The sequence below is a fragment of the Dasypus novemcinctus genome, chromosome 9, assembly GCF_030445035.2.
Source record: "Dasypus novemcinctus isolate mDasNov1 chromosome 9, mDasNov1.1.hap2, whole genome shotgun sequence".
In the NCBI taxonomy this organism is placed as follows: domain Eukaryota; kingdom Metazoa; phylum Chordata; class Mammalia; order Cingulata; family Dasypodidae; genus Dasypus; species Dasypus novemcinctus.
In genome coordinates, this window is record NC_080681.1 from 125,808,022 (window position 1) to 125,834,323 (window position 26,302).

The window sequence follows — 26,302 nt, forward strand, 5'->3', positions numbered from 1 at the left end:
TACTTTGTATTTCATAGGTCAAAAAACCAGTTGATCAAACTGGTTCACTGATATTACCTGTGTTATAAGCATATATTTCAGTATATAACTTTAAGCACATATAGACCAGAATTCTTGAAATTGGAATTGTACTTGAAAATCCAGTACCTATGGTCACCTTATCATATGGAATTTAGCACATGCTCAAAAAACTTTTGTGGAGTTCTATTAAGCATACACAGCTAAGGGTTTTAAGCCTTTCGTCTTCTTAAGGAATTATAATGGTTAGACTAATTCAGGGCAAAGAAAGAAGTAAACCTCAAAAAATGGACATAACATGACAAATGTCCTGATTATCTAAAAAGAAAACCATTGTAATTGCACTTTCTTCAATTCCATTATCCAGAAGACAGGCAAAGCAGCCTTCCTTGAGATTATAAAGACAAGGAATGCAGGATGCAGATTATAGCTTCTCCAGGTTCAAGGCTATCGTTAACATAAGGAGAACTACACGGACTACATTCCTGAACCTCACATCAGAAACCTGGAAACGATTATTCTTTAGTGAGTAAGCAACTGAATAGGGCAAGTAAGATTAAGTTTTGTAACTTTTTCTGCCACAGGATAGAAATAAAACTCATATTATGAGTTTACCATTGAGGTCATTAGAATAGCAAGATTTTGACCTGTGACCATTCAACTATTAAAATCACACACCATCCCAGGATTTCTCCCAAGCATCCTAGGGTGAAAATACCACCACTTTGGGATACTGTGGCAGTCTCCCCTCGCTCCCCCCCGCCACATGTTGCATCACAATGTACTGAAGTGACGTAGTAAGCAACAGCACCGAAAGCCAGCAAAAGCCCACGGGGTCTCTTCCCATCAGACGTCCAATGATAATTTATGGATAAATGAAGTAGGCCTGTTTCAGAAACTTGTAGCAAACAATGGCTCATGGTCAAGCAGGAGGCAAAGCTGCTTTATTACATCTACTCAGTAATGCTCAGCCAGAGAAATGTTTCATGAGTCAGTGGATTTCAGCAGGTATATTCTCGCAATGCTGGACGTCAAAAATAGACAGGGCAGCCAGATGTGGCTTTCTAATTAGTTACCTGTTGCTCTGAGAGCTGCAATAGCTTGTGGGTAATTTAGGAAAAGAGAGATCTTGCCATTTTCCAGAAATCTCATTTGGATTGCAAAACAAAAAAGACAGAGAGGCCCAATAAGAATGGTGCAGAGCATGCTGCCTGCAATTCAACACACACCACTGTGTTCCAAAAATATTCATTTCCTAAAAGAGGCAAGTGAGACAAAATTACTTTGGAGATTTAGATTACATCCATGATGACGCACTTCACAGTCACTTCTTACTCCTCGGTGAATGGACTGGGCCAGGTGGAACCCTCATCTCATGTCAAACTTCACTAAAGAAGTAGGACATCACGGTTGACCTAGAACACTGTTGACTTTCTCAATAAAATTGTATTCTTCCAGGCATTGGTGGAGAATTGTCCCTTGGATAAAGTATATATAACAGAGCAAAAAGTATAAGCATAACCTTCCAGAACTTGGCAATGAACCATTGGAGATAATTCACAGGGCCCCTCTCAACAGTGCTGAAATCACTACTTACCAAAGGACTGGCCGCTTCTGGCAAAGTTAAGTGTTTGGGAACCCAGTTATCAAACAGAAAATCTCCTGTTCTACAATTCGTGCCAAAAGTGTTATTTCTTTTTCCTCCAGTTAAGGTTCTTTTATTTCAGTAGGTTGGCTGCACCCACCTGCACACAGGCCACCTTTCTGGGAGGTAGCTTAGATGCCTGCAGTGACTGTGCTAGTTTATGAAGCCCTAGCCCCGAAACATGATCTCATACAGGGAAACAAGGCATTTGTCCAGGACTTGCTGGTCAGAGTGGCCGCTCTAGAACTCACACACAAAAAGAAATGTCTTGAAGGGAGGAGAAAAACATTTTCTGTCTAGAAAATGAGAGGTAGTGTCCTTTTTAGACCAAGTATAAGTCCACTCTGTATTTCTAATTATTTCCTACTTTCTTTACATAAGCGATATCTTATTTTTTCTCCTATAAGACTGAATAACATTCTGTTAGATACACTCAAAATTCAACTGGAAAGAAATATTTTCAGCATGTACACTTTAACGGTTTCTTCAACCTTAAAATCCTCCTCAGCGATTTGCTGAAGTTGTATAAACCTAAATTAACGGAAATAGTTAAAGCTGTTAATTTAAGTTTCTCCGTGTATAATGAAAATTCTTAAATACACAACTATTGTGTGCAAGACAAAACAAATGACTATGACAGGACCAAGAATTGGGGAACTCCAGTCTCATTCGTTGGCTGGGTTAGGGGCTAAGGTTGGAGGAAAGACAGGGTTAAGAGTGGGCTTCGCTCCGTGAAGAGTACTGGGGGCTCTGTTCAGCCTTCCCCAACCGAAAGCAGAAGATTTTAAGGCACAAATGGCATTTTCTGCATGTTATGCTGCTGGAATTGGCCTAATGTGCCTTAATTCTGATGATGGCTCCTTTTTAGATGCCTTCTGCTTCATAAATCTAGGAGCTTGGGTCAATAATAGTATTTTATAAACACTACCGTAAAACCAAATTTTTTAATTTTCGCATGTTTTTTTCAGTGTATAAACCTTAAATGTCTTCAGTATGGTATATTTCGTAAATTAGTGAAACAAGTATAATAGGTACCAGTTTCTTTGATATAAATTTCAGAATATATAAATCGTCCCCAGAGAATGCTCTGCCTCCCACGAGTACTTTCCACTTGGGGGCACAGAGGGAGAGCCATCCCGACTTCTGATGGAACAAAGAGGGAGCAGAGCTCCAACAGGCAACTGGACGGAGCCGAACGGAAGAGCTACTCCTCAGTTCACTTAGATACCTGCCGTCCTACTAGGAGGAACCTGAACTCCTCAGCTCTTCTCGCTCAAACTCCCTAAAGACTGCGAAGCATACCAGATGTTATGACATCTCAGCTTTTCATGCAGGAGGAGGTGTTTTAAAAGTTCACAACAGAATGCAGCAGGCACTAAAGAAATTAAGGGAAGGGCTTGGGTTGGCATTGAAATGCACCTTTAAAAAATTTACTGTTAAATATGGTCATTAACATACCAGAAACTAACAAGCTTCAAATGTGCATAAGCAACTTTTTTTTTTGAAACTGAAATGTTGGTTCTTTGCAGCAGGCTACATTAATTGCATATAACATGCAAGATAGTATGACTTCTAGTTAAACTGAATACTAGGGCATGCATCTGTTCTCTTGGAGGCTTTTCAAATGGAAAGAAATAGTATCTATGTATGCAGAAGATGAGAAGGAATAGGAGAGGGAAATTTTCTTATATTTTCTTATAAGCACACACATCTCTGAGCCAGCTTGACTGTATGAGACCTAACATAGTCCAATTGTAAACTGCCTAATTATAAAGAGGATTAACTAGTCAAATTTACAAACATGAATGTAGCTGCCTTTTTTTTTTAAAAACACATTTCTCCTTCAGCAATGACTCATTTTAAACATATGGGATTTAAATCTTTTAGAGAGAATACGTAACAGAGATGCAGGGAGTTGCTGGTCTGTTCTAATCCTTTCTGACATATAAGCTAAGGCTTGGGATTCATTTATCAAAGAAATACCTGTGTGAAAGCATTTTTAGTTCTTCCTCTGAAACACTTTATTTATACAGTAACCTAGAGATCTAGGTAAATTTATTTTGAAAACTTCATTTAATGCGGTCTTTATTTAGGGAGAACTTATAAAGACTCAGTTCTTCTGTTATCTAAGTCAGCAAACGACTTAAAATTTGGCCTGATGCCTATTTTTATAAATAAAGTTTTATTAGAACACGGCCACAACCATTCTTCTATGTACTGTCGATGGCTGCTTTCGCTCTGCAACAGCAGAGGTGAGTAGCTGAGGAAGAGACTGTATGGCTCACAAAGCCTAAAATATTTGCAAGCTGGCCTTTTAAGAAAAAAGTTGCCAAGGCCTGGTTTAAAATATAATGAAATATAAACATCCATGTAAATCTAGTCAAAATAAGTAATGGATATCTCCAGAAATGTGAAAAATTTAAAGATATTTTGAATAATAATCTTTTCTCAGAAATCTTAAGAATGACTAGATAAAAAGACCACTGTAAATTTTAAAAAGAGGGGATGTTTAATGTATTTGAGTTAACACAAAGAATTCCCGAATTATATTTAAATTTATCTCCTCTTAGACTATGTATATGAAAAAAATGTGGTCAAATTAATCTAAATTCAAGCCTGATTTTGGTGAATTCTATTTCTGACTTAAAAAGCTTTCTGGTGTTAAATCTTTTATTGTAACTTAGGACATATTACAGTCATATCTGGCAGAGAATTTTGTCTCTTGCCCACACTTACAAATCAGCATCATTTTCTAAAATCTCAGGAACACTAAGAGTGTCTATTGAATACCTATTATAATTTCTTTAAAATAAAAATTCTACTGGAATGTGCACTCTTTAACTGCAATATCGAAGACACACATTTAATATACTTTACACTGTGTTCGTTTTATTCAATTTTGCCCTTAAATGCAGGAAGTCTAATTTACTTGGTGTTTTATAGGTGCTCGGGTTGTTCTGAAAGGGCAACTTTGTGCACTGACTTACCTCATAGCACCAGGAAAGAGAGATTTAGAAAATGAAACTATAGGAACAGGGTAATGGGGAAACAATAATTCTGAACAAGAAATAGATTAGAATAAATAGATATATCTATATTTTGAAAAGCGCCCAGCACCAGCTCTACCAGCTAGTGAGCCTTCTTGCTTTAGACAATTTGACAAAGCAGTAGTTGAGAAAATTTCTTGTGGCAGATTTAAGAAATCACAAACAACTACATCGTTAATGTTCTTACAGTGCACTCTTATTCAGATCTTAAACAAACCGCCAGCCCTTTTTTTTTTAATACCGAAGGCTTCTTCTACCAAGTTCTAAGCATGCCCTCGGGGGTTCCAGGAGGCCCTTCCCTTTTGCTTACTCATGCATTTGTACTTCTACTGTTTGTGACTGCTTTCCTGTTTAATCAAACAGCAGTGTTAGTAGTAAGGGTTAGTTTTTACTTTATCGTATGTCATTCAAAATGGATGTGAAACTTACTGGCATACCTAGGCTGCAGCCCCATGCAAGCAAGCAAAAAGCAAAATATTGAAAATGGAAGATAAAGATAAACTGGCTAGCAGGCAGCTAAACTCACCCTTTTGTACAGCCTATGGTCCACCAGGGGGCTTTGGACAGTAAAACAATACCAAAGAGCTATTAGCACATGAGTGTCACAACAGAGGCCTTATAAACAGCTTTATTTCAACGAAAAAGTATCTCAAGTGTGCCTTTTTTAGAAAGAAAGACAAGAAGAGTGGCGGTGGGGTGTGTGAAATGAGCAGGTAGGAAAGTCCCCAATTCATATTTTAAGTCTAAAAATGTTGGAATCACACAATTTAGCGAAATCCTTACGCAATGGGACATGTCTTCCAATTCCTGAAGGTAAAGTCACTATCTACCTACCTTTCTGAGTAGGTGTCATTATGAGGTTATCTATTTTAATACAGACTTAATGCCTCTAAGGGATGATAAACAAGACAGGTTCTTTTAAAGTAATATTAAATAATCCAGGATGGAAACAGGGCTACATACTTTCTAAAACACGATTTGAAAAGAAATTCCCAGGGGGAAGCTGAATATATAGGCAAGGAGACTGAACACTGATCTTCTATAGTCAGTATACAAAGATTATTAAAATTTGCCTGCATGCTTTTCTAACCTCTGAACTATAAAAGGGCAAGTAAAGAAAAGAACCAATTGTGGTTATTTATTTCCTTGAGGACAATGGAAAGAAATTCAGAGCCTATAATGTGAGGTTCTCTTCATAATAAATCTTCTTGTTGGCCTTCGTTTGAAGTTATCACTAGTTAATATATGAACCTAAGAAAGATAAACGCTCTAAGAAACTCTTTCCTACTCGTTTACAGAAAGAGACCTCTAAAAGCGTGAGCGCAGGGCTGCCTTCCTGCAGCCCCTCTGGCAGCAGCCTTTTGTTTAAACGCCCTACCCTCTCCTCCCACCCAGTGCAGCTTTGGGACGTGATGGGACCTTGCTCCTAATCACCAAGGTTGCACTGACTTTACATGTTTTAAAAGAATGGGATAATTCCACTTGTGAATTCCAGTTTTTTTCGGAGTGGCCTGGAGAAGGACAAAATGTTAAGGCAATTTCCTTGTCTGGGGAGGTCTAACTGCAGTCCCAGGAAGTAGGGGCGCCGTGGAAGTCTGCTCGTGGTGGCCAGAGCCGAAAGCTGTCAGGGCTGGGTGGTCCTCCTAGGCTTTTCAGTTTGCAGGTAGGAGAGGAAAAGGGAAGGAGGGAGCCTGAGCACAGGGGAGGCGGTAAGGGCCTACCTTGCTGTTTTCACCAAATGAAGGAAATTGAGGACTCTACCTGGCTGTAAGCATTCTAATGTAATTTTCTAAGGAAAAGTTCTGACTGGAGAATAAAGGAATGAGATTGGAATTAATTTCCTTACTACACAGCCATACTCCATATTTGGAAGTGCATTTCCTAACAGGACTTCTCGTTTCAAAGTGTGGATATCGGCATCTCATTCTCTGTTAGTTTTCCTGGGGGAAAGCCCCCATTTCCTTCAGGGTGGAGAACAAAAGAGTTGCTGAAGTGGATGAGGAGTGTACCTAGTTCAGTTCACTGCCTCCTAACTAGAGAATCCCAAAGGAATGGCGCTTGTTTTAAAATTTAAAGTTTTTATGGTTGCTATGGTAGTGGCAGTGCACAGTTCCCTCTATAGCCATGTAAACAGAGGCTTGGTTAATTGAAGCAAAAGTAAAAGTATCCAGTCAAACCTTAACGTCTCAAAGGCAGAATGTCTTCAAAGTTAGCAACCGGAGAGTTTTAGGTGTAAGGAAAATTGAAGGAAAATGAAACCTCTGAGGAGTGAATTAAACTTGAATTTTAGGGCTTCTGGCACCATCCAGCAGAAAGAGGAAGCATGGCACTACAGAGCCTGCCTTGGAGTTTGGTTCTAGGAACTGCACGGCTCCTGATGGACAGAGAATCAACAAAAGTACGAGGAAGGTCATCTGAAGTGGCTCAGATGATGCATCGCAGATGCTGCCAGACTGGAACAGGAGCTTAAAGAAGCCCCAAACACCTAAGTAAAGAAGCTGGTCTCCATAAATCAAGCTCCAGAAGGGAGGCAACAAGGAGAGACAAGTCTAGCTTAGCTCTGGGAGGAGACGCTCTTTCTCCTCGGAGTGCCAGGGTCGCAGGACTCCCTCTTCTCATTGAAAGTGAGTCTGTAATCTCCGGTGTTGTCTTTTCCTAGTTGTTCGTTCGGCTCCAGGAATTTCTCCTTTTCCTCATCACAGACGAGCTTTCCTGGGTCCTTTAAGAGTGCTTGTTAGCTACGGTCTACCCAGCAGAGGGCGCTGGCTCTCCAGTGGAAATTCTACGTCAGAAAGCCTGGAAGTGCTGGCTGGTTTCCTTTCCTTGCCTTGTGGATAGAAACTTGCTTTATTTTCTGTCTGGATATACCTTAGCATAGAAAGGGCCCAGGGCCAAGAACACACCGCAACATGGCAGAGTAACCACAGTAAGAAGAGAAACTGGGAATTAAGAGTTGGTCCAGCAAGGCTGCACTTACGCCCACGTGGAAAGAGAACCCCCTGCGTGGTTCAGCAGGTGCCACCGCAGCTGGCAGCAGCCACCAGAGACCGCGCGGCAGCAGCCTCGTCCCTACTTAGTGCTAGTATCCTCCTGTACTTGGGATGGTCACCTGGTTATGTGCTGCGGAGAGTAGTTCTATGTGGTGTTAGTGACAGTTAGGAAGATTAGGGTTGTTTTATTGCTCTCGATGAGTCCAATGTTTAGATAAGGATTAATGTACCTGTGGCGACAGCGGCGCAGAAACCTCATTATCTTTCGAGCAGCTTGGTCCTGCTTTTTGGTTAGCAAACTGCTCCTGAAAAAGCAGAGTATATTGTCAAAGAAGGATACCGGGAGGCCTGACATGCAAAAGCTGAAAACAGGCCAACAGGGATGGAGGAATTTTAGTTCATCTGGCAGATCCAATAGCGCAAGTACACACTGCTATACAGTGTCACGTCTGGGTGCTGCTAGGAGAGAAGAGGAAGGAGGGTGCACTTTCACCTAGCTTCAAGGGAAATGATTCAAAGATCAAAAAGATGTCACCTAAATGCTCTCTTGTGACTCCTGATAGCTCATTTTGTTAAAATAAATAAAAAGCATTTATTTTTGGCATTAGACAGGATTTCTTCATTTAGAACTTAATTCTCCTGAGTTTGATACTCTGAGGAATTATTATCTTCATTTTTATACTTTGCTAAAAGTTTTCATTACACTTTCTAAAACAGAATAGCTGAACTCTAATTAGTCTTGCAAGGTCTTCCATGTAGTAACTCTAATATTTAGACTGTTTACTTAGAATTCCACCTTTTGGGGTACAAATGCTGGTCCTGCCCCATTCTGATATAAGTTAAAATTGGATGGAGACTTCAAAACCATTGTGTGTGGTGGGGGGGGGGCAGGGGGAGACGTAGAGGGGAGAGAGCAGGAGCTAGGTAGACAAAAATAGACTAAGAGCACAGGCACATCTCAACAAAGTCACAGCACCTAACCTAGAATGGCCTGAAAATAACTGTAAAATGCTTTAGGCCCTACACAGGCCCTAATATTAGCACAGGGCGATCCTCTCAATGCAGTCAGCCTTCTCTTCCCCAACTGGCTTTGCCTCCCTGAACCCCCGACCCACCTGAGCTTCTGTTGTACAATCACGGCTGTCCGGCGCGCCTGCCGCCTCCGGCCGCCTCTCTTATAGCTCCGGTAATACTTCTGGATCAGCACAGCAGCACGCCGGCTCTGCTGAAACTTTTTTTGTTCGTAGTAACTCCTGAATTTGCTCTGGATAAGGATGGCAGCCTGTGTCATCTTTTTATAAAGTGCATACTGCAGGGGAAACAAGAATAAGCAAAACAGTAACAACGGAGCCACCCAGGCTGCTGTGTCCTTGGAGCTTCCTGGGGGGACAGAGGGGCTACTGTCCCCTGAATTAGCAAAGGCTCTCTTTCTGGTTGACCCACTCAAGAGGCAAACGAGCAATCATTTCACCTACCTTTGCCAAATGAAAACTATTACTGTAAGGGTTGCCTTCAGACAATGTGTCACTTTACATGTGCTTTTCCCCCAAATCTCTAAATATTTTGCCCCAATTACTCTTCTGGGAAAAAAATTTAAATAGCAACGAGTGTAGCCACATTTAGAAAGTACAATTACAAATGTTTATTTTAAGATCGATGTTTGCCATCCAATTTTGAAGCCATTTTAATTTACCTTTTTATGCCTTCCAACTCCCTTTACACACAAATCTACTCCGTGTCCAGCATCTGACTTCTAACTAGCTATTCTAGGTGACAAATTTCTGACTGAGTTACAAGGTCCCAAATACAAGGCTTATCATGAAACGCTGACACCTTTAAGGCACTTTAACCTGCAAAGGAGAAACACTCATAAGTGGTGAAACGATGAAACTGGGAAGGTCGTCGGAGCCGGGGGCTGCTGGGGAGCCAGCGCCAGCAGCCCCCCACCCAGCCTGCTGTAGAGCTATACAAGAGGAGCGACAAAGGAGTGCTCTTCAATGCTAGTCTCCAGGCACTGAACACCCAGAGTTCTCCATGACTTAAGAACACCAAGAGGGGCAAGAAGTCACAATGAAGCCCTTTTCTTATAAGAAGGCAACTTACCATCGTAAGAGAGAATGTTCCTTAGAAAGTCCCTATGCCTAAGAGTATCTTGGATGGATGAGGTGGAATGAGGGAAGGAAACTGACTTCTTAGAACGTCTACGGAATAAAAGCATGCCGCAAGAACCTTCTTCAGTCTTCTCTGACCTGCATTCTATTTTCATCTTAACAAAAATCCTTTGAGGCCAGAGTACTGCATCCCAGAGAGCTTCAGTGGCTCCTGTCACCGTGGCCCACACACATGTACCTTCAGAACCTACCAGGCCATGGTGATCTACGTCGCCAAAGAGGCAGACTGACCTAGCGGCAACCTGGACTGACAGTCATTGGGCTGGATGGACTCTAGCCAAGAAAACGTCTAACTGTTCTTATAAACCCACTCCACCTGAGTAACCACGGGTCCCTGGACATCAGCTGCCCTGTGGTGAGCGGCCTGGCAGCGGGAGCAGGACTATTTTATGAACGTGCCGTCCTGGCGGCCTTTTGGCTGAGTGGGTAATGGGTGTGACGTTTGTGACTCTGGTGGAATGGTTTGTGAGAGGACTTGGGTTTATCATTACCTTCAAGGCTATCCATGTCAGCTTGGGGGAGAAACAGAAATACAAGATTAACGTTAGATTGCTGAATATGATGAGATTAAAAACCAGAACCAATGAAACTCCCAACCAAAAGGAAAAAAATAGGCAACCTGACTACATTAACTTTTCTAAAGAATACTGTCTTCTCTCCTCCTCGTTGTAGACCACACTTCTTTGGGAGGGGATTAAAAAAGCACAACTCATATTTTGGAATAAATACCTCTTACAATCACAGACTTCAAACTCTGATTCTGCAGCTCACTTGGGCTAACGTGAAGCCTGCTCAACAAAGTGAAACCAGTATGGCTCCCTGTCACAGAGTTACGGTACTGTGGTGTCAGCGTTTACACAATAAACCTTCGTTTTCTGGGATCATGAACTCAACTGGCTAAGAGCTTATGAGCGCCCCCCCCTTTCGTCAATAGGATTGAATCCTAGAGAAACTTGAGAAAATGGCAACCCGTATTAGAAAACAAAGCAACTCAGAGATCATAACAAAAGAATCCCAAATTTCTATGTGACTATTATACACCTTACATTATTCTTCCTTAGATAAAAGTCTAAAACTTATCCAAAGCACAACCAACAAATAGCTCTATGATCTACTGACAGCACTGAGCTTTATCATAGGAACAAGTCAAACCTCCATTAGGCAACTGCTTAACATTTTATAACCACCTCAATGATTAGAAAGGTCTAATTATTTACATCATTTCTTTGTGCCTCAGCTTCATCTGTAAAATGGAAATAAAACCACTTCAAATAACTGAAAGGACTAAATGAGATGATGTACATCTCAGGGCCTCAAGAAGCATTTGTTTTCCTTTCCCAATCTCACAGTGGTTAAACGACTCCACCGGTTATTGTGGAAACAGTAATGCTACTTGAAAGAGAACTCAGATATTCTTCTTGCAACTTTTAACTAAGGAATGCAAAAGCAGTCTAAGATACTCCAAGCTTCTTAAAATTTCACAAGACTACTACAGCTCTTCAGTTTAAAATGAGTAAGGAGAAGCTGAAAGGAAAAACGGCCGGAAATGATAGAACCCAATGTCTAGTCTCCACTCACTATCTCAAACTCCCCAGGGCTCTTTAATTGCTATGGAGTTTACTGGTAAAAATATCAGAGCCTGATTCTCACAAGCAATTTTCTTCTTATCAGACCCTCGCTCAGGGAGGTGAAAAATATTAAAAGGCCAAAAATTTGAACAAAAATTCTTTTGTGACAAAAGTTTAGTTGAAGGTGGTTTGTTTTTATTTCTCTGGAACATTTTCCTCCAGGTTTTTCTTTTTTTTTTAAGAGGTGCCAGGGACTGAACCCAGGACCTTGTACACGCGAAGCAGACGCTCGACCACCGAGCTGCACCCGCTCCCCTGGTTTTTAATCGAGGCAATTTAATAAGTATATATGTCGAGACATCGGTTGTCGTGCTCCTTAGACAAGCCACACACCAGAGTCCTCAGTGGCCTGGGCCAGACGCCCCTTCCTACTGCACCGCGACACGGAACTGCGGTTTACCTGTTTGTATTTCCTGTAGCAACGCTGGATGACAGCGGCAGCCACTTCTTGCTGTTCCCGCAAGGGTCGGCCCTTAAGGGTAAAGTAGGACGAAAATATCAGTTAACGACTTCATATGTCACCTCTACTGAAACTTACATAGATGCCTTAGTCATTTAATTCAACTTTCTCAGAACTGAGACCTCAGGTTTCCCCAAGTACTTTGGTAACTAATTATAAATATGAATTAGGAAATGAATGTATAGAATAAACCTCTGACAATCATGCTTCTAAATGAAACCATAATGTTCAGTTGTTAGGAAGTCTGAAAACACTCATTTTACAAGTATTTATCAAATTAGGTACTGCTTGTCCTGAGAAGTTGCCAGATCTCCAGTGTCTTTCCTAAGATGACCCTAGCTCCTGGGTTTCGGGACTGATGATTAGTGGCTTTTAACAGCTTCTGTAGGGGACCAGAGGTCCTGCTGAGGACCTGCAGGAAGCTGTGGACCTCTCTTCACCAAACAGGCACACCCAGAAGCTTTGCCATTTCATTTTAGGGATTCCGGGGCTGTGAAGCCTGTCCACAGGTCTCCACTTAGAAATGCCTGAGACAGGCCAGAGATTCCTTGTGGCTGAGGTGTCAGCCTACTTAATATGAACTAACTAATAAATTGTCATTTTTTTTACCAACCATAAGTGAGAGGAGTCGGTGTAAGCATTATACTATTGGTCAGTTTTATTTCACAAAGCTGCTGAAAATTATAAATAGCTTCATGTGACGGAACATGACAGCGCATTTTTTAAAAAAACAAAAATTCTATAAATTTGGAGAAAAAAAGAAACAGCATTTGTTTAAGTTTGAATGGTCCCGACTTTCACCTCTCCTGCCTGACCTTGAGAACGCCACAAGGTCGAGACTCAGATCTATTTACCTTGTATTTCCGGAAAGCTGTCTGGACAAGCCTGGCAGCTTCGTAGAGTTCTCTCTGCTCGTGGTCAGACAGAGTCAGCTGAGCAAATTCATTCTCCACCTTCTCGCTGGTGGACGCACTCAGGAACTCAGACCAATCTGCTGCTGAGGGCAGGCTCGGTTTCTCGAAAGCTACTTCAGCAACCGGAGAGCCTACCGGGCTCAAGCTGGTATTAGAAGAAGGGGTGAGAGGCTCGTTATACGCACTTCTGAAACAAGAGGAGAAAGAGCAGTGATAGGTTAATGACCGATTGGCACAATCCATTCCATATTAATTAATAAGCTAAGATGGTACCCGCCAGGAGTCACAGCAGACAATTAAGAAGAGGCCTTCGTTCTATCGAGTCAGTCACTAAACACACTGAGGGCTCCAGCCATCCCTAATAGCAAGTTCGCACTGAGTATATATTAGGAATTTAATACTATGCCCAATCCTAAACCCACTAAGTACCCTGCCCCCCCTCATGAAACTTCAGTAAACTAGGTGGTGGGGCAGGGGGGCAAACAGAACAATGGTACATGACCTCATGTGTCCTGACGCGGGGAGAAAAACTGCAGCCGCGCTGGGCCCTGAAGGCGGCAATGGAACACGGCCTCATGCCTTCTTTTCCTTTGTAATAAGCCATCGTATCATACAATGTTCCTCAGATACAAATGGTATCCCTCGCTTGGTGAAATCCAAGAACTTATCCTACTTAGTGACCCATGGAATTGCACCCACCTGATCTGGGCTGCACTGGGCAGATGATCGACATCAGCTAGGTAACTGGCCAGCCAGCTCATTGTACTGCTAATGGTAGCAGCGTCTGTCCTTTCCAGTGCTGACGACTCCATGGGCACAAAATTCTCCTGCTTAATTCGGTCAGGCGTGGCTTCAATGATGTGTTCTGCCAAGGTCATCATGTTCACCTGGAATCAGAACACTCAGGTGAGGAAGGAGCCTTGACGTGTTCTAGCCATCCTTCCACTCACCCATCTTGGAAAGGGAGGAGGGCAGGCCTACTGTTCAATCCAGTGCATTCATTCATCACTGATGGAGATCACAAAGTGCACCTGAATAGGCTGAGATGCCGAGACCTGATTACCTTCAGATCAAGGTTTGGCCGACACCTTTCCTCAGGTCTTGGAGAATGTCTGGCTTGGGCCTTCTCTCCTCTCTCAGCTAGGACTGGCCAATTCGTGACGTGACGGCCAGGCCATCTATAGTGAGCTGTACTATGAATGTGGTGGCACTACTAGTTTCCTAATACCCAATCCCCTCTGCGTTGCCTAGAAAACCCCAGATGGGGAGTGAGCAACACCACGCCAAGCCCCAGGCGTCCAGTCCTGGTTGATCTGGGCCAATTATGATAATCCTCTGCTCTCTCACCCTCCACGCACCTGGGGGAGAGCACGGGACCCAGTTCTGGACAGTGAGACTAAGTGGAAGTCTCATGGGAGGGGTATGGGCAGAGCTTAGCTTTCCTGATGAAAGGGTTCCGATGGGGCTGACATGCTCCCTTCCTCGTCTCCCTGTCTTGACCACAGATAAGCAACAGCGGCCACATCGTAACCAAAATGCCACAAGCATGAAGATGAAGGCCAAAGAACAGAAAACTGGACAAAAACCTGGGTCCCTGATGGCATCACTGAGCAGCTGACCCTCTGGACTTCATATGTTATGTGAGGAAAAAAATCCCCTTTTGATTAAGCCAAGGTAGTTAGGTTTCTGATAACGTGGACCCAACACACACTCCCAATAGGTACAATTAAGAGTCCTCAGGCCAGTCTGGACTGAGATCTCTTTTTACCAGAATCGGGGATATGGCCCAGTTTTCAAAGACATTTCCCTACATACGTCCTGAAAAAGGTAATTGCAAGACAGCATTTGTGTGTGTGTGTGAACTGAAACGTGAATTGAATTTTAAGGGAACTGAAAATGTTTTGAAAGGCTCTATACAAGGTGGCAAAATGCTTATGTGACAACATGAATGAACCTCAAAAAATATTACGCTAAGTGAAAGAAGCCCAACGCAGAAGACTATATATCGTATCATTCCTTTTATATGAAGTTTCTAAAAAAAAGCAAAAACTACAGAGATGGGAAGCAGACCAGTGGTCTCCGAGCTGGTCTAGGAGCAGGGATTGACTGCAAATGGGCACAGGGAAACTTCTTAGGAGTGATGGAAATGTTCCAAACGGGACTGTGGCAGATAGTGGCATAGCTGTATACTTTCATTAAAATTCAAGTTTAATAAGTTTGTTTACTTAAAATGGATTGATTTTGTGGCATATAAATTATGCCTCAATAAAGCTGTTAAAATGCTTGTCTTGGGGAATTTTCTAAGTTTTCAACAAAGAACAAGAAATATTTCTATAGGAATAAAAATGAAAATATAAAGGAAAAACATATTGCACCTATTCATTTCCATGAAGTATTCCAATATTTCACTAGGATCAGAAGGGAATTTCTGAAGTCTGAAGATCATCAGTCTGCAGCTACCCCAAAAATCCCTCTTCATTTTATAAACATGTATCAATATAATAAGAGGAATACTCTGGGATACCAAGTAGCTGATTTTTTATTGTGATAATGTTTGCAGAAAGCAATGAAATTTAAACGATATCAAATAAATGATGAAATTCTAAGCAGCTGAACCTAAAACATCCTGTCATTCATTTCTAAATTTATTATATTGTGGTCAGAAAAGACAGCTTTAAATATCTAGTTTTGGGGGTTTTATTTTAATTCTCCTTGTGTTCTAGTATAAGAGCAATTTTTATAAAAATTGCTTTTGTGTTTTGGATATCTGAAAAGAACAATTATGTATGTATTTACTACCTATACTAATCTTATATATCATATGTAATTATATATCATATATTAAATATATACATCAAAGCAAGAGTTTTAGTTGTATTGTTCACATTTTCCATGTTCTTATTTATCATCTATTTGAGCTGACAAATCTGATAGGTGACTTACATTCTCCCACTATGGTTATGGTTCCATGTTTCTTTGTATTTACCAGTTTTTGCTTTGATATTTAGAAGTTACGCTGTTTGGTGCATAAGGGTTCATGACTGTCATATCTTCTTGATACCTTTTGAATACTACATTGGCCTATTTAATACCATTGTCTTGAATTATAATTTTTATCTTTTCTTATTTTTTATTTTATTTTGCACATTTTTTATTTTTTTTAACACGTGAAATGTTACATTAAAAAATATAAGAGGTTCCCATATATCCCACTCCCCACTGTCCTCTCCTCCTACATCAACAACCTCTTTCATCACTGTGGCACATTCACTGCATTTGGTGAACTCTTTTCTTGTTTTAACATTTATTTGTCTGTTAAACCTTTTATATCTTTACCTACCACTTGATTGTCATTTCTTTCTACTTCATTTCATTTTTTTGGGTTGTTTCTTTTTCCTTTTATTATTTGTATTTTTTTTTTTTAAGATGTATTTATTCCCCCACCCCCACCCCCACTGTTTTGTGCTTGCTGTCTGTTCTCTGTGTCCATTCACTGTGTGTTCTTCTGTGTCTGCTTGTATTCTCTTTTTTTTCTTTAAGATTTATTTATTTATTTCTCTCCCCTTCCCCCCCACCCCGGTTGTCTGTTCTCTCTGTCTATTTGCTGCGTCTTCTTTGTCTGCTTCTGTTGTTGTCAGCGGCACGGGAATCTGTGTTTCTTTTTGTTGTGTCATCTTGTTGTGTCAGTTCTCCGTGTGTGCGGCGCCATTTCTGGGCAGGCTGAACTTTCTTTCGTGCTGGGTGGCTCTCCTTACGGGGCGCACTCCTTGCGCGTGGGGCTTCCCTACGCAGGGGACACCCTTGCATGGCAGGGCACTCCTTGCACACATCATCACTGCGCATGGGCCAGCTGCACACGGGTCAAGGAGGCCCAGGGTTTGAACCACGGACCTCCCATGTGGTAGACGGACGCCCTAACCACTGGGCCAAGTCCGCCACCCTGCTTGTATTCTCTTTATGCAGCACTGGGAACCAATCCTGGGACCTTCCAGAGTGGGAGAGAGGTGCTCAATCTCTTGTACCACCTCATTTTCCCTGGTCTGCTGTGTCTCTTATTGTCTCTCCTCTGTGTCTCTTTTTGTTGTGTTGTTATTTTGCTGTGCCAGCTCTCCGCACAGGCCAGCACTCCTGTGAGGGCCAGCACACCGTGTGGGCCAGCTCTCTGCATAGGCAAGCTCTCTGCTCAGGTCGGTTCACCACGTGTGCCAGCTTGCGCCAGGAGGACCCAGGAATCGAACCGTGGACCTCCTATATGGTAGACAGGAGCCCAATCACTTGAGCCACATCTGCTTCCCTCATTTCATTTTTGTGGTCTTTTTAGAAAAAGTTTAATCCCCCGCTGAGATGGCTCCCTTGTCTGCCTGCCTGTCTTCTTTAGGAGGCACAGGGAACCAAACCTGGGACCTCCCATGTGGGAGCCCAACTGCTGGAGCTGCGTCTGCTCCCTGCATCCCTTAATAGCGGTATTTTTTCTTTACCCAATCTGTAGAATTATCAGTTAACAAAATGTGAATCATATTCCTACATTCCTAATATATATCATATGTTTTCTGTTTATTACTTTTGTTGTTGCTTTTTTTCCATTCCTGAACTTTTTCCAACTGAGCCAGTTTTTCTTTTTTCCTTTTCCTTAGACTGCTGCATTTTTTTTTAAGATTTATTTTATTATTTATCTCCCTTTCCCTGTCCATCATCTGCTCTCTGTGTCCATTTGCTGTGTGTTCTTCTGTGTCCGCTTGCATTCTCAGCACCCCCAGGAATCTGTGTCTCTTTTTGTTGTGTCATCTTGCTGTGTCAGCTCAACTTGTGTGTAGCGGCACTCCTGGGCGGGCTGCGCTTTTGTGTGTATGTGGGGTGGCTCAATGCGGGGTGCAATCCTCACGTGTGGGGCCCCCCTACACGGAGACACCCCTGCGTGGCATGGCACTCCTTGCATGTGGCAGGATGCATGTGGGCCAGCTCACCACATGGGCCAGGAGGCCCTGGGTTTGAATCCTGGACCTCCCATGTGGTAGGTGGACACTCTTATCAGTTGAGCCACATCCACTTCCCACTGCTTTTTCATAAACATGCAATCTTAATTTAGCAAAATAGTACCCTCCCAAGGCTTAGTGAAAACACGAATTACATTTTTTTCAGGGTATTTTCCATGTTCTGCATCAACTCTGTCTCAGTGAGGTTGGGATGCAAAGACAACAGGAGGCTGGGATGCAGCGAAGGGGAGTAGTTCAGCAACCAGGCCTCTCCCTGGGTATGCTGGCCAGGGTAGGAGACCTGGTCAGGCAGGTGAATGCTGTTCTGGCAGGTTGAGAGGGAGGAAATATATTCCTTGTGGCACAGGGGGAAGAGCCGAGGCTGTATGTGGCTTCTCCAAGCTGGAGGGTTTGGTGGGCCGGGTGAACTGGCATTCTCCTGCACGCCCCTTCCATTCCCTGAAGCTACTATCTATAAGCATGGGCATCCTGGTGAACTTCTAGCAAGGACAGAATTTTTCCTGTTACATTTGTTTTGGGTCAAATCAATAGGAAGTTGGAAAGAGAGGGAGTGAGATACATTCTTAGATTGACCACTTGGTCTGCCCCTATGTAGTATATTTTAATTAACAGAATTTGCTTGCTTAAGCCTAAGCTCACCTTGACTTCAGTTCATAGTCTCTATTTTTTTTATTTACCCCTCCTTGTTTTGTTTTTTGTTTTAAGATTTTTTATTTATTTCTCCCCCCCCCACCCGTTGTCTGCTCTCTGTGTTCATTCGCTGTGTGTTCTTCTGTGACCGCTTCTATCCTTATCAGCGGAACCGGGAATCTGTGTCTCTTTTTGTTGCATCATCTTGCTGTGTCAGCTCTCCGTGTGTGCGGCACCATTCCTGGGCAGGCTGCACTCACTTTCGCGCTGGGCGGCTCTCCTTACGGGGCGCACTCCTTGCACATGGGGCTCCCCTATGCGGGGGACACCCCTGCGTGGCACGGCACTCCTTGTGCGCATCAGCACTGCGCATGGGCCAGCTCCACACGGGTCAAGGAGGCCTGGGGTTTGAATCCTGGACATCCCATGTGTTAGGCGGATGCCCTATCCATTGGGCCAAGTCCACTTCCCCACCCCTCCTTGTTGTTTGCACTCGCTGTCAGCTCTCTGTGTCCATTTGCCATGTGCTTGTCTTCCCTTTAGGAGGCACCAGGAACTGACCCTGGGACCTCCCATAGGGGAAGGTGCTCAATCACTTGAGCCACTCAGCTCCCTGCTTTATTGTGTCTCTCAGTCTTTCCTCTTTGTGTCTCCTTGTTGCCTCATTGTTGCATCAGCTTACCAAGCCTGCGTGAGTTGTGCCAACTCACTGTCTTGCTCGTCTTCTCCAGGAAGCACCCGGAACTGAACCTGGGCCCTCTCGTGTGGTAGGCAGTTCAATTGCTTGAGCCACATCCACTTCCCAGTTCATAGTCTCTCTTTTTTTTTCAAAGATTTATTTTATTTATTTGTCTCCCTCGCCCCGCCCCCCTGCCATGGTCTGCTCTCTGTGTCCATTCGCTGTGTGTTCTTCTGTGTCCACTTGCATTTTCAGCAGCACTGGGAATCTGCGTTTCTTTTTTGTTGTGTCATCTTGCTGTGTCAGCTCTCCGTGTGTGCAGCGCCACTCCTGGGCGGTCTGCACTTTTCACACAGGGTGGCTCTCCTTGAGGGGCACACTCCTTGCGCGTGGGGCTCCCCTAGGCAGGAGACACCCCTGCGTGGCATGGCACTCCTTGAGTACAGCAGCACTGCGCATGGGCCAGCTCACCACACGGGCCAGGAGGCCCTGGGTTTGAACCCTGGACCTCCCATATAGTAGGGAGACGCTCTATCAATTAAGCCACATCCCCTTCCCAAGTCTCTTGATCTTTTAAGCTTAATGCCCTAGAAAGATTCTAGATTTTCTAGACTGAATATCAGGGCAGTCAATGATCAGCTTTAGGGGTATTTCACTGTAGCTCAGAGTACCTAACACCTTACCTGCCCTTCACAATGACTAGACGATGGCTATGCCAATCAAAGCCACTGAGATAATTCAAATTACATCCACAAGCCTTCCTGGCTTAGCTTGTGTCAGGGCCATGACCCTATTTTAATTAGTGCTTAACACAGGGAAATCGGTCATCCAGGACACAAGGGGGAAGCAGAAGGTTCGCCGCAGGGTCACACGCGGGTGAGTTCTCAGGTGCTGGTGCAAGGAGGGGAGGCTTTCCTGAGCCTTGGGTCGCTGGCACCCAGGCTCCACCCACAATGCTGGACTCACAGAATGAACACGCAGGCCCCGCGTGAGGAAGGAACGCCGGCGTCCTTACACCTCAGACCAGACCTGAACCCCTTGGCTGGGGAGAAAATGACGCGGACTCTGGAAACTGATGGTCCTGGGCAAGGATGCTTGGAACGCGTGGGCGCTTACCTGTATGTCGTCCATGGGCTGCGAGCACTCTTCGCTCTCTGCACTAGCCCGGTAGGACCCCATGTCTGCATTCACCACCTCTCTGTTAGCCATCATCAGGACGCTCATTGGCTCCCGTGGACGCACCTGTGAGGGTGCTGCCTCCTTTCCTACACTGGTCCCCTTCGGAGTTCCAGTCACCTGTACTGTAGACACACCAATGTAAAGACCTTTGGAATTCCACTGTACTACCGGCTGCGATGCAGAGGCTTGGAATCCCGCAGGCTCTGGAGAGGGAGGGGAGACTTCCGGGCTGTAGTCCCTCACTCCTTCACTGGGGCTGATTGTCTCGGGGACACACTGCTTAGAACTAGGGCTCTGCTTCCTGATATTTGGCTGTTCCAGACTCAGTGCAGTGGAAAGCAGCTTCTCCTGCCTTGCCTGGAAGTACTCAGGGTTCAATTTATGCTTTTTGGGAGCCGGATAATCTTTGTGGCTCTCACTGCTGTAGTAATTAGAGGGTTCAGACCGAGGTCTTCTCAGCTCTGAAAAGTACAGTAGAAAGGATAGTCAGGACAGGCGGTAAAAATTAGGAATCCTAACGAATTAACACTTTCTCTATGCCTGAGAGACACAAGGTGCAAAGCCGGACTCAAGACATGTCCCTAATACTTAAGTATTCCCCAGAGGCATGTATTTTACTCAGATGATCCTCCTCCAAAAATTCTGTAATTCTTGCATGGACATAGATTTTTCTTATTTGCTAACTATTTGTATGGTTTTGGGGGTGGGTACTTGGCATTCTTGAAGCTAAAAGGAAAATCAAAAAGAGCAAAAAAAACCCCAACAACCCACAAAACCCTTAAAAGTATGTGAATAAACTATGGACTTTTCTCAGGGAAAGGGAACGCAAGCAATGGGCCCCTGTCGAGTTCTGAGATGGAAGAATTCTGACCATTTACCTGGATTGGTACTTGCGATAACAGTGACTCCTTTGGGTATTTCTGGGGACGTGATGGCTTCGCTGTGCCACTGGGCTATCCAGCGGTCTGCGCCAGGCTCTTCGCTGGGCGGGCAATGGATCCTGGGGTTCTGTCCCAGCTGGGCCTGCTCATCTCTCTGCAGGTGCTCCAGACACTCTGCTAATTTCACATGACCCCTTGACCTGGCAATTCCAAGAGGCAGCCTTCCTAGAGAGTCTGGAATAGAGATGGCCCGACGGTCCCACTTATACAGCACGACAGCAGCTTCCAAGTGCCCCAGGGCACATGCCCACATCTAAAAGACAGAGAGACAAAGCAAGCTTTTCCAGTCAGAGGTTAGAAACATCTACTTCTGCCATCATGGCCGGCTGGCAGATTGATCTTTCCTGGGGCTCTCAATGGGGTCGCAGGAAATATAACCCTAGTAGAGTGTCTTTGGTGAATGTCATAGGTCAGTGAGGTACAACCATGGGAACCAAAAGGGAAGGATGGCTGGGGACTAGATCAGCCTGTTCCTTACCAAAGGAGTACAGGAGAAGTGATCCACATTCAAGGGGTCAACTTCCAGTTCCAGATCAATGCTGTCTGCATGCTTTGTGCTGGAAGGAAAAGCATCAGAGATTACTGTACCAATTACTCCACATGAAAAGGAAACCGCAAAGTGTTACAAAGCCCCACAAAGATGAAAGCAAACTGGGTCGCGAACATTCCTGATGGGAAGAAACAGAGTCCTGCACTTCCTGGCATGGTCTGGGCACTCCTTTGCTAGTGGCCCAGAGGAAATGAAGAGCCCACCATTTAGTTAGGATCTAGCTCAGTCCTTCTCAGGCGGATGTTCATACAAGTCCCTGGGAAGCTGTCCTCGGAGCAAGCCCTTTGCCCCAACGCCACAGAGCTCACTCAATGACCAGCTTTCTCTCCATGAGTGGCAATGCTCGAGGAAGTGTATGCTGACAGGCGAGGGCTGTCGTTGGCCTTACCGCCATTTGATGAGGGTCTGGATCAGCGTGGCGTAGCCCTGGGCAGCGGCCAGGTGTAGGAGGGTCATTCCACGGAAGGTCTTGGAGTGGATCAAATGCTTGGACTTGGCCCAGCAGGCTCTGCTCATCATCTTCTCACACACGACCACCACGCGGCTCTCAAAGCAGCTCCCCAGGGCCCCCGCTCCGGAAGCACACTGTAACAGTAAAGCCCGCATCAGGGTCTGAGAGGTCACTCCACGGGGGCCGAGGGTCCCTCCCCCAAGCCAGCATTTTGGGGTAGAGGAAACAAAACCCAGTGGAAAGTGCAAAACGGAAAACGAAGAAGCCTCATGAAACAGAGACTCAGCTCAGCAGCACGGAGCTGCAGAGGGGGCACGGCGACGTTCCAAAATAACCCCGAGGACGTGAGAGCCTCTGTGTCACAGCTGATTATGGACTTCATGCTGATCCATCTCAGGGAAGGCACACATTGCTAAAAAAATAAATAAAATGGGCCGCGAGCCTCTCAGTTGAAGTAAACAGTCTGGGTAGGAAACTGTGAGAAAGCAAAAGTGGAGTTGCTCTCCTAAGGCTCCCATCTGGGGATCTGGGGATCTGTGGCTCCCTTGCTTCTTCTGAAGGAGAATGAAGTCCCTTAGATGTGGGTTTATTTCTAAAGAAACGCTTTAAAAAATTCAGTAATCATCCAGTCCACTGTATAAACTAAAAAGGATACTGGGAAAGCATTAGAGATGTTCAAGTTGAGTGACAACAAAGGCATATAGGAAATAAAAACCCACTACTGCAACCACTTGTAGAGGAAGAAAAATAAAATCAAAGGTTGGTAACCTGCACGGCTTGTTCGAGACCCTAAGATAGCAGTTTTATGCTGAACAGTCCCCAGTAAGTGGCACATCTAGTCCAATTCTCATCCCTGGTGTTAATTTAAGAAGTATTTTTTTCTGGTAATAAACCCCATAAAATTCAGTTACAGAAATACTGTTATTCTTCGGTGCTCTTTATTTTTAAATCTGAAAAAAAAAATGCCTCCAAATCTTATATAAGAGGCAGATGATGGATGTAATATCCTCACCAGAGGTGCAAAAACACAGTTGGGCTATCCCAACCTGCAGTCTACTGCCCTGGACTCAAAAGGCCCAGGCAGAATGTGGTCTCTGCATAAGAGAATCACTCAGCCATAAAAAGGAATGAAGTTCTGCCACATGACTCAATCTGGATGAAACGTGAAGATATTGGACTGAGTGAAATAAGCCAGACACAAAAGGACAAATATTTTATGATCTCACTTATATCAAATCAGCAGAAGATGCAAATTCCTAAAGTCAGAATCAGTCAGGGAATAGCAGTTCATGCTTAATTGGTACAGAGTTTCTGTTAGGGGTCATGGGAAAGTTTTGGAGTGGATGATGGTGATGGGCACACAACTTTGTGAAAGCAATTAACACCACTGAGTTGTATATATGAAAAGGGATAAAAAGGGAAATTTTAGATTACATGTAAGTAGACACAAACACACAAACCATAGAAGTGAACAAAAACAAAAGAATGACCTCTAATGTAAAAAGTGGGCTGAAGTGAATAGCACAGTTATAGTAAATTGTTTTATCAATTGTAACAAAGGTACCAGGCTAAAGCAAAATGTTAATAATAGGGAAAGCTATGTGAAAGGAGAGTTAGATGGGAACTCTGTACTTTCAGCAATGATTTTTCTGTAAACCTACAACTGCTCTAATTAAAAAAAAAAATTTAATAAAAGTCCCAGGCAGTGCCACTCAACACATACCAAACAGACCATATTCATAAGTACATGGATATCGCCAGACAGTAAAGGGGATTTTTTGCTATTGTTTGCATTAAACAAAAACAGCCACGGTCTTGATCACATAAGACAGACACAGACATTTACTGAAGTCAATTTGAAGTGATGAAAGAGTATTCAATAGCAGTTAATAATCATCTCAGATTATAACAGGCCAGAAAATGTGGGCTCAGATGATAACAGGCCAGTTAAATGGATTCAGATTGTAACAGGCCAGTTATTATAGGCTCAAATGATAACAGGCCAGCTGCCTAATAGCTGAGTCTTAATGTCATTATTTACCATTCTCTTTGTGCAACCTCTGTGGGTAAAAGGAAAATGATTTCATGGATTCTCTTGCTGTAGTCATAAGACATATTATACAGTGATTACTTCTTTTATAAAACTTAGTAATATCATGTGAAAAATAAGCCTGTTTTAGTTTTAATAAAATTTTACTGTATGCCAAGTCTTTCCTTTTTCACTGATTTGGAAGACGGGAGAAAGAAGAAAATTCAAGAAAAAAGAAGATTAGAATTTTAGATGTGGTCTACTATACTTCGTTTTCATCTAGGAGTATTATCAAAAATATTAGTAAGACTTGATATTTACAAGACTCAACAAAGTCACTGTTCAAAGGAACCATCATTTCTCTTGAAGAGACCAGTCTCTTTAACTTTACCTCTAAGGTCTTTTGAAAAATAGCAATTTCGGCCTAAGAGACTTTCCCAAAATGAAAGCCCTAAATGAAATTTATAAAGCCCCCAAAACTAAAGGGAATCTAAGACAAAATTTGGTAATTTCCATGCACTTGGCAATATAATACATTCTTCACAGAATTTATGGAAAAGCACATGTGAAAGATGAGATAATGTGTAATGTTTTCTACATTGAAAAACTCCAGAAACAAGTTTCTTTGGGCCCTTTTCATATTGATGTTCTTGAGTTTAAAAAGCATAAAAATTATTGAATTCAATTATGTTTTATAGTTATTCTTAAAACACGGATAAAGAAGACAAAGTAGAAAGATTCTAGTCTAATTCTAAGACCAGCAGATCCAAGCCACCATTTGGTCTCTATTTTTTAACTATATGCCTTCAACTGCCACATTCGGGTAACACTAGCGAAATATGAGATCGGTTAAAACAATGCAAGGATTAGTAACCATTACCAGAGGTGAACAATTGAGAACCCCACAATCCCAAAGCTTCTTTTATAATAAACAGATTATTATACCTAGAAGAACAGGTACCAAAGCACTATCTGGAACTTTTTGCCTATATCCAGTATTGACAGCAGCAGCAGAGATGAGAGGGGTGAGCAACTGCCTCACAAGCAATCAAAACATGAAACAACAATGGAAGAAAATGACCGGCAGATCCATACCTGAGCTTGACTTGCTCCGTTCCCACTCCCGTTGCCACCTCCACCACTACCGCCTGCGCCCCCCTGTTTGTGCTGCTGGGACCCCGTCATCTCAGCCATCCTCCTCTCCATCTGCTCCAGCCGTTCTAGGATGGACATCCTGAACTGGTTATCTAGAAAGGAAGAGCAGCAAGCATGAGGCTATGTTCTGGAAGAGGAGCAGTTGCCGTGTGGCCTAGACAAGCGCGCAGGGCCCCTTAGCGCAACCTGTCCAGGCCAGAGCTCTCCAGCGTGGTGCTCCCATCACCGTGTGAGACGGCGGCATCTGCATTGCCCCAAATTCCCAGCTAAAGGAAGAGACGACCCCTTTATACCAAAGATCCCAGCGCCCCATTTGTGTGTCAAATTTCCCAAAGGCAATCTTGAAGAAATCTGGCAGATGGTCCCCTAGAGTAATAAAATGAAATGGCTGCAATCTAATTCAAATCAATGGAAGAAAGCATCATGGCAGGAAAGGAGAAGATACAGTTATAGGGAAGTGGATTTGGCTCAATGGATAGAGTGTCCGCCTACCACATGGAAGGTCCAGGGTTCAAACCCTGGGCCTCCCTGACCCATGTGGAGCTGGCCCACACACACTGCTGATGTGTGCAAGGAGTGCCGTGCCACGCAGGGGTGTCCCCGCGTAGGGGAGCCCCAAATGCAAAGAGTAAACCCTGTAAGGAGAGTCACCCAGCACGATAAAAGCGCAGCCTGCCCAGGAGTGGCGCCACACACACGGAGAGCTGACGCAGCAAGATGACGCAACAAAAAGAGATAGAGGTTCCTGGTGCCGCTGACAAGAATATAAAGGGACACAGAAGAACACACAGTGAATGGATACAGAGAGCAGACAACTGGCG

General features: G+C 43.6%; 1 protein-coding gene across 33 annotated transcripts in view; it reads right to left on the minus strand.

Annotated features, from left to right (window-relative positions):
- CAMTA1 (calmodulin binding transcription activator 1) overlaps window positions 1-26,302 on the minus strand; it is a 938,154-nt gene that overhangs the window by 7,031 nt on the left and 904,821 nt on the right. For 4 of the 33 annotated variants that reach the window (XM_058304506.2, XM_058304502.2, XM_058304500.2 and 1 more), the window contains 10 exons: window positions 25,422-25,573; window positions 22,235-22,431; window positions 21,775-21,853; window positions 21,234-21,549; window positions 20,293-20,816; window positions 13,573-13,760; window positions 12,814-13,060; window positions 11,900-11,971; window positions 8,816-9,009; window positions 7,931-8,005 (listed from right to left, as the gene is read on the minus strand). In XM_058304506.2, the coding sequence (XP_058160489.1) occupies window positions 7,931-8,005; window positions 8,816-9,009; window positions 11,900-11,971; window positions 12,814-13,060; window positions 13,573-13,760; window positions 20,293-20,816; window positions 21,234-21,549; window positions 21,775-21,853; window positions 22,235-22,431; window positions 25,422-25,573 (2,044 nt within the window). Of the gene's footprint in view, window positions 1-5,236; window positions 5,268-7,930; window positions 8,006-8,815; window positions 9,010-10,362; window positions 10,384-11,899; window positions 11,972-12,813; window positions 13,061-13,572; window positions 13,761-20,292; window positions 20,817-21,233; window positions 21,550-21,774; window positions 21,854-22,234; window positions 22,432-25,421; window positions 25,574-26,302 lie in introns of all 33 variants that reach the window. The other 29 variants (XM_058304505.2, XM_058304499.2, XM_058304491.2 and 26 more) reach the window with 14 other exon arrangements.